An 8983-nucleotide genomic window follows, 5' to 3' on the forward strand; every position below is an offset into this window, starting at 1 on the left:
GGAACAGGGAGAAGAGGAACAGAATGAGCGAGGAAAAAGAAGAGGAAGTGGAAGAGGAGAAAGAAGGGAAGCGGAATGGGAAGAGAAAGAGGGAGAAGAGGGGGAAGAGGAAAAGGAAGAGGAAGAAGAGGAAGAAGATAAAGGAGAGGAAGAACGGGTAGAGGAGGAGGAGGAAGAGGAAGAGGAAGAAGAGGAAGAGGATGAGGGAGAAGAAAAGAAGACGAGGAAGAGGAAGATGAATTTGGGGAAGAGGGAAGAAACAACGAATAATATCCAGCTAATCATCTCTTTACGTTTAAAAAATGCACGACCCAAGCCGGCAGGTAGGTAAGCGTTAACTATTGTCATTGAAGCTTTAAATAACTATACAATGATAATAATACCTTCCCTACTCTTTATGACATCCAAATAATTACACACATTCAGAAAGCAACGAGTTTAAACAGACAAGGATGTTACGGTAAGAGATAATTATCGAAAACCCTTTTCTGTCCAGCTCTCTAATGCAAAAGTTAACCGTTACTCCCAGTCCTTCATTGATGCAACAGGTCAGCTCAGGAACTGTCTCCCTCTGTATTTCCTACTTCCCATGATCTCCAGTCTTTCAAGTGCAGTGTGTCCAGGCATCTCGAAATGAACGGATCTTGAATTTGTTTTTGTTTTTGTTTTTTCTTGGAAGGAATGATTTGCGGGCTCTTCGCCTTTGGTTCCTTCTTTCTTGCATTTAAGAAAAGGTAATTACCACACTGAGAAAGCACTGGTTCCTTCTTTCTTGCATTTAAGAAAAGGTAATTACCACACTGAGAAAGCATTGAGTTTAAACAGGCAAGGAAGCTACAGTAAGAGGTAATTATCAAAACGCATACACACACAAACTGGAGGACGAAGATCCAAATGGCTGACCTTGCCGGTGGCGTCGTGGTGGCGGGGCAGTGCACCTCGCGTCTTGTAGCACCTCAGCCTGGCCTCCTGTCTCCCCCACACCTTGACACCCACACCAGCGCCAGGCCACCAGCGTCCACAGCCACTCGTGTCCTCGAAGATCACGCTGAGACCAAATCACACACAAAAATAAAGATGACTTCCTGCTGCGATGCTTCTTAGGAAAAAAAAGTGGTGGCAAGTGTGTGGCAGCAGGGCAGGTGGCAGATGCTGGGCAGGGCAGGTGTGCCAACCGTGCTGTGTCAACGCGTCACTAATCCACCTGCCACACACCACTTGGCTACGTAATCCATAAGCACCAAACACAACCACACAGGGTACTAGCTAATATGTCAGCATCTCTGGCTTGATATAAAGTGCTTCTAAGAGTTTCGCACGCCGAGACACCTAATCTTATAGGAAATAAAATGAGACAATATCAGCTCTCGATCTGTGAGTGCATCTGAAGTATTGGTACACCTGATGTGCACACATGCACGACGCACCACCACACCTGAAGTTGCCACCGATCCAATTTAAAGCACCATTAATTATATTCTATGAGCCACTTTGCACGGCTCAGTTGTGTATAATTTTTACTTTATGTAATTATAATACGATAAGTTTGTGAAGAAAAGATGATAAGGAATACTTCAATACAATATTTATTTACACTAAGCAACCGCATTTGTTCTCACACACACACACACACACAGTTTATGGAAGAAGAGGGAGAGGAGAGGGACGTGGGGGGCTTTTGAGGGGGGAGAGGAGGGGAATGTGGGGGCAGATGTGGAGGGAAAGGAGGGGGATGTGGGGGGAGTTGTAGAGGAGAGGAGGGGGAGGTGGGGGCAATTGTAGAGGAGAGAGTAGGGGGATGTATTCGTCTGTTTCAATATTCATAGTAAAAAGGTACAAACTTAGTGATATGAGAACTGAATGATAACAACAGCCTCAGGGCAATGTGATGGAAAATATGAACAAAGAGGAAGGCCAGCTGCAGAGATGAACGATAAGTATCCAGAGGTGAACGTTGGGTAAGATGAAGAACGTGTATTTTTCATCCAGTGTTTTTATTTTTCATTATGGTTCGCACTTGATACACTTATATTGGAAATAATGTTAAAGCTTTACATCAGTTTAACAAGATGCTAATGCGTTTGTGATACATCGATTAATAGGAGGGAGAGAGAGAGAAAAAAAAAAAAATGGGAGAATGGAGTTCCCCCGAGCTAAGCCCGGTATTGGACTATATAGCCCCGCTTAGGCCCGCTATGGTTACAACAGCGAGCTACCACTCCCGGCATGGCAGCTCGAGCGAGGCTCGAACTCGCAATCCCCCGATTACGAGTCCGGCGCGCTACCACTGTGCTACCGCGCCCCCCAGAGAGAGAGAGAGAGAGAGAGAGAGAGAGAAGGAAGGAGGGATGTCGTAGAGATGGTGCCTTTTTGTTTTGATATCGCAGCAATACACCCACGTTTCATCGCCTGTTGTGATATTTTTCAGAAAGTTTTCATCTGCATTTAGACAAACTGCTCGTGACTGATTGTGACTGTTCTTTTTTTGCTCATCTGTCAGCAGACGCGGCACAAATTTTGCGGCAACACGATGCATCTTCAGTTTCTTTGTTCAAATCATGTGGCAGAAACTTTTACAGATGCCAACTTTTTCGAAAACTTCACGGACAGTCAGGCGACCACCTTCATGGATCACAACACACACTTTCCCAGCGTAATCGTTGTCTCTTGACATGGAAGGCCAGCCAGATTTGGGATCGTCTGTGGTGGATGTTCTTCCCGATTGGAACCGCTGGAGCCGCTTGTGATACTGTGTGGAGCTCAAACAGTCCTCCCCAGAAGCCTGTTGCAGCCTCTGAAAAGTTTCTGTAAAAGTTTTTCCCAGTCTGAAACAGAATTTCCCACCAACACGTTGCTCTTCAAGATCCTTCATTGTTCAGCCTGCAACAAATCAAGTGCACTAAACACATTGACTCAGGTACGTGTATCTCGGTGACTTAATGGAGTGATGCGGCAAGTGTTAGACTAAAGCTCATAGTTGCCGCTACACAGCACTCCCACTGCAATCACACGAAGCCGGCTATAATAACTCAAAGACAAACAGCCTACGGGATTAGGTTATGGTGACTGGCTATGGATAGATAGTAGTAATAGTAGCAGTTGTTGTAGTATAGCGTGTCACACATGCTTTATGGAGCAGTTCTCTACTGCACAAGGAAATCAGTGATGGGTCTACATGCTGTGTACTGATGTAGGCTATAGTGCACTGGCGTCATTACCTTCATATTATCTTTAGGTGCCAAGGGGTGGGTAGGTTTTATTGGTCATGGAATGTTGCTCGCCAAGGAACGAGTACCTGTGTGTGTGTGTGTGTGTGTGTGAGAGAGAGAGAGAGAGAGAGAGAGAGAGAGAGAGAGAGAGAGAGAGAGAGAGAGAGAGAGAGAATTATGTGCAATGATTGTCTTGTACTATAGCCTATGCAGTGTGTATAGTAGCAGAGAGAGAGAGAGAGAGAGAGAGAATTATGTACAATGACTGTCTTGTACTATAGCCTATGCAGTGTGTATAGTAGCAGAGAGAGAGAGAGAGAGAGAGAGAGAGAGAGAATTATGTACTATGACAATGTCTTGTTCTATATCCACCCCTGGGGAGGGGGGAAACAATACTTCCCCAGCATCCCTGCTTGTCGAAAGAGGCGACTAAAAGGGGCCTGTTTGTCTCCAATCTTTTTCTCCTTACTGTCCTCTTCTCCTCTTCTGTCCAACCTCTCTTCTTGATATTTTCGTGTTTCTTGCAGTTTATTTCCCTCTACTCCTACAGTGCCATATAGCCATATTATTGCTTGGTGCTAATGCTTCAGTATTCCTTGTTCTGTATCTTATATTAGGATGTATATAGTAGCAGAGAGAGCATTATGTACCATGACAGTATCTTGCACTATAACCTATATGATATGTATAATAGCAGAGAGAGAGAGAGAGAGAGAGAGAGAGAGAGAGAGAGAGAGAGAGAGAGGCTTTTAAATCTCGCGGGTCAACTCATCTTTTCTCAACCTCTGTGTTTCTCTAATATCGATTAGTTTCTTAACATTTCCGTATAGATATTGATGTATAGAAACGTACTCTTGAAGAAATTAGGCAGGAAATAAGTATGAGAACTATATTACCAAAATTTAATTAAAAAAAAAATACAGTACCTCTACAACAATAAATACCTATAGTTGTGTGAAAAGCATTATTTTTTTTATATTTATGAAACAAGCACGTGTGATGTGAATATAGTGATAATTATGGTAAGTCAAAAGTTGTCTGTAAATGTTATATATATTGAAAAATCGGTAAAATTATGAGTTTGTCCCGAAGGCGAGATTTTCCATTGCTCCGGTGTTTTGCTGCTGGTTTGGCGTCGGTGTTGAAATGTGAATTGTATTTTGAATGTTTATATTGATATTTAGGATGAAAGGACGATATATTATGTGTGTATTGGCCACCTAGCCTGCCCTGGCATCTTCTCCGCCTACCAAAACGCTGCAGGTGAGTGTATAATGACCTGAGCTGTAACTTAGGATGTGGGCGACCATGAGGGGGAAGAGGTGAGAGAGGTTTGTCATCGCTTGACAGCTTTGGGCCACCGCTACGGGAATTATGACACTCATACAGGTCAGATATTAAGTATTGATTGCCTTTAATATGATCAGCCGTAGTTTCGAGGTACGGCTGAATCTCCTTGGTGGCTAGTCAAATCAGCCCTGCAGGTTAACCAAAGCTATGGGTACATTGCGTTTAACAGGGATAGCCGAAGCAGAAAAGGGTTTAGGGATCTTTGTCAGGTTGAAATTGACGTACTAGAGAGTGTAAGTGAGAGCTGGAAGAGGAGGGGGAGACCAAGGAATATTTTTTTGTAGTTTGGTTGGAATAGTTTCAGCCAAAAATAATTACAAGATTTTGATTCATTTTTTTCAGTTTTTTAGACAGTTTTAAAACACTTTTCTGTTGCATTATCATTGACATTAATTTTATTGTACTCCTGAAGGTTAATTTTATTGTACTCCTGAAGGTTTATTTTATTGTACTCCTGAAGGTTCATTTTATTGTACTCCTGAAGGTTCATTTTATTGTACTGCTGAAGGTTAATTTTATTGTACTCCTGAAGGTTAATTTTATTGTACTCCTGAAGGTTAATTTTATTGTACTCCTGAAGGTTAATTTTATTGTACTCCTGAAGGTTAATTTTATTGTACTCCTGAAGGTTAATTTTATTGTACTCCTGAAGGTTAATTTTATTGTACTCCTGAAGGTTTATTTTATTGTACTGCTGAAGGTTAATTTTATTGTACTCCTGAAGGTTAATTTTATTGTACTCCTGAAGGTTAATTTTATTGTACTCCTGAAGGTTAATTTTATTGTACTCCTGAAGGTTAGGTTAGGTTGGCTTCAAGAGTAAAATAAACATTTGTAACAAAAGTGCCAAAAAGTGTCTTAGATTTGTCCAATATTCCGGAAAAATGGATCAAAATCTTGTAATTGTGTTTTTGGCTGAAACAATAATTTTGCCTTTTTTATTTTCATTACCTCATTCCTTTACACATAGTTTGAGTTTTTTCTGATGGTTTTACATGTAATTTGAGTTTGTTTTTAGGCCCATGTTTTACTGAAACTGGTGTATTTTACCATTGTCTCCTGCATCACCACCACGGCAAAGGACGTTAACAACAAAAGCAAGGATGGTAGTTAACGAGGCACCACCACGTTAGTTTTATCATGTTTTCCTGTTTTTTCCTAACAACTTGTAGATTATTTTTACGATATTTTCTGTGTGTATTTTAAAGTTCTGATGTGTGTTATTCTTTTATAATTAGTGAATTGTTTGGCCATGTCGAGAGGGTGTAGAATGAGAGACTAATGGGGAGAGTGTATGTAAGTGAGGTGGAGGAAGGGAGAGGGAGGAGGAGGCTGAGGATGAGATGGAGGGATAGAATGGAGAGGTATGCGAGGGAGGGTGGTGTGAGTTGGCGGAGGGCAGTGAAATGGTGGGAGACAGGGTGACATGGAGGTGATTTGTTTTGGCCACCCCTTATGGGATTAAAGCATCTGGCAATAGATGGAATTAGAATCATATATAAAAAGCAGCCTTTGTTTATAATCACAACTCTGCCGATTGACACCAAAAGCCGGTCGGCATTTTGTAATGCCAGCTGGACAATCATGTAACCTCTTTTGTGATAATTTATCCTAACCCAGCTGAATATAATCTAACCTAATTTATCCTAACCTGACCTACTTCACCTTTACCAAACCTTATGATGGCTGTCTTGGAACACCATTTTGTCACATACTAATCTCATCTGTGTTAATTTATCCTAACCCAGCTGAATGTAATTTAACCTAGTTTATCCTAACCTAAGCTACCAGTACTTCACCTTTACCAAACCTTATGATGGCTGTCTTGGAACACCATTTCATCACATACTTAATCTCATCTGTGTTAATTTATCCTAACCCAGCTTCCTTTATCATAAAGTAATTTAGTCTCATTTATTGTAATGGTAATTTAGCCTCATTTATAACCTAATCTAACCTCTTAACGCAGACTAACAGAACCTCGTAAACTAATCTAACCTAATCCAGTTTCATGTAACCTAAATTGACCATAAATATAAATTAATCTCATCTGTGTTAATTTATCCTAACCCAGCTTCCTTTATCATCATATAATTTAATCTTATTTATTGTAATTTAACCTCATTTATAACCTAATCTAACCTCTTAACGCAGACTAATGGAACCTTGTAAACTAATCTAACCTAATCCAGTTTCTTGTAACCTAAATTAACCATAAATATAAATTAATCTCATCTGTGTTAATTTATCCTAACCCAGCTTCATTTATCATAATGTTATTTAATCTCATTTATTGTAATTTAACCTCATTTATAACCTAATCTAACCTCTTAACGCAGACTAACGTAACCTCTCGTAAACTTACCTAACCTAACCCGATTTCTTGTACCCAGTAACCTAAACTGACCAAACCTAACCTCATCTCAGTTCTAATCCAACCTGACCTAACCTCAGTTCAGCTAACCTAACCCACTCAGATTTATTCCATTGCTGAAATACAGTTGGCTGTGGAGAATTTGTAAAAACTTCATGATTTGTAACAGCAGCCATGGCAAACTCTGATTCTCACATTTCAGAGCTGCCACACTGATGCTATTGTATTAAAAAAAAGAAATGGAAAGGATGTGGTGAAAGGCCAAGAAATGTGATTCAAAATAAAGTGTACTGTATTGTCAGTGTTTCAAAGGCTATAAAGCAAGAGTATCCAATCTTACAAGACTTTACAATTTTGAAATCAAGAAAAGTGATTAAAAATAAGAGTATCATAATGTTGTTTCAAATGTCATAGAGTAAGAGGATCAAATCATATAAGACTTCACAATTTTGGAACCAAGAAAAGTGATAAAAAACAAAGAGTATCATAATGTTTGAAATGCCATAAAGTAAGAGTATCCAGTCATACCAGACTTTACAATTTGGAATGATAAAGTACAGTAATCCCTGTACTATCTGGACGCCCACTTTCCTGACATCCCCACTTACCAGACATTGTCGGCCTGGACCTTCGGAACCCAAAAATGGCCAAAAAAAGAAAAAAATCACCCCAAAATCCGAATTTTTTTCCCACCTGTAATTTGAAATTGCCGCGCGGCGCCGAACAGCTGTTACACCACGGACCCTCCCCCCTTCCTTCCTTCCCCCTCCCCCCTCCCCTGTCAGGGTTGCCAATTGGTATTTTTCATTACCAAATGTGGGCCAATTTGGTCATGAAATAATCGTTTGGTAATGAATCAGAGTAATGCATTACCAAACGGATTTTTCACATGTATGAGGATACACAGGATGGAGATGGTGGATTGTTTGCTCTCTCTGATTAATCTGCTAGCCTACATAGCGTGAAAATGACCAACATGCTGTTAATTATACAAAGAGTGATTACATGTATTTCCACTTGTATATATAATTAGTGAAGAATAAATGCTAGCTTTACGAATTTGGTAATGAAAAGTTAAATTTGGTAATGAAAATTGAGGAGTTTGGTAATATGGCTGTTGCAATCTGGCAACTCTGTTTCCCGCTTACGAACACCCAAACAGTTATTCCCTAACTTCGATCACAAGTGAAAGCATATTGTAATGGGAGCCACACGTGCTCATTTTTTTGTGAATAAACAATGAATAAACTGCAATACCTCGCCGCTAGACCACATCTGAATTTACAGTGTTGTGCAGTATTAAGAAATTAGAATTTAGAGTGCAAAGGATTAACTGTGGAGTGTAAAGCTGGTGGTTGAAACAGGCAGTTCAGACTTGCCTGATGCAATTAACAATGTGCAGTGTTAAACAGTTATAAGTCACAGTGCAAAGAATTACTGTAAGTGCAGCACAACACTGGATTACTGTACATGCTTCAAGAGCATTTTCACCACTGCCAAAACCTTACAAAAGGCGGCCATAAACGTGCTGTAATTACCCTGGATGAGGTACAGTCACTTCTAATTCCTCATTCTTTGGTTCCTTTTTCATTTATTTTAAGCTTTATGTCCATTATTGGTGTGAATAGGGTCTTAAACAGGTTTAAATATGTGCTATGCATGTCTGGTAGGGAGTTATTTAGGTGGCTTTCAAAATTAGGCTGGGTTAGGGTCCATAAGTACCAGTCCAGGAGCCAGGGACTTCTTGTAAGTACCCAGAATGTTTAATATTGTATCTCACCTCTAAAACCTCATTTTATGGTTCTTTTGCATTTATTTCAGTCTTTTATGTCCCTTATTGGTGTGATTTGGGTCTTAAATAGGTGCAATGCATGTCCAGAGGGAGTTGTATAGGTGTTTTTCTGAGTTAGGGTCCATAAGTACCAGTCCAGGAGGCTGGGGCCCACTATCTGGACAGAACCACTTTCCGGACATGCCTTTGGCTCTATTACGTTGGACAGTGGAGGGATTACTTTTCAAATGCCGTACAATAGAGTACTGTACATGTGGG

The 8983-nt window shown here is 40.4% G+C and overlaps 1 protein-coding gene across 1 annotated transcript; it reads right to left on the reverse strand.

Moving 5' to 3' along the window:
• Positions 1 to 2551: 2551 nt before the first annotated feature.
• LOC145398381 (protein GVQW3-like) lies at positions 2552 to 2872 on the reverse strand. The gene has a single exon (XM_080271258.1). The coding sequence runs from the start codon at positions 2870 to 2872 to the stop codon at positions 2552 to 2554; it is 321 nt and encodes a 106-aa protein (XP_080127384.1).
• Between the last annotated feature and the right edge of the window lie 6111 nt (positions 2873 to 8983).

The sequence above is a fragment of the Coenobita brevimanus genome, chromosome 45, assembly GCF_032717465.1.
Source record: "Coenobita brevimanus isolate Jiangsu-jjx chromosome 45, ASM3271746v2, whole genome shotgun sequence".
Classification (NCBI taxonomy): domain Eukaryota; kingdom Metazoa; phylum Arthropoda; class Malacostraca; order Decapoda; family Coenobitidae; genus Coenobita; species Coenobita brevimanus.

What these genes read in the sequence shown, in the direction of transcription:
- LOC145398381 (XM_080271258.1), bottom strand. Translation starts at nt 2,872, where the DNA reads ATGAAGGATCTTGAAGAGCAACGTGTTGGTGGGAAATTCTGTTTCAGA.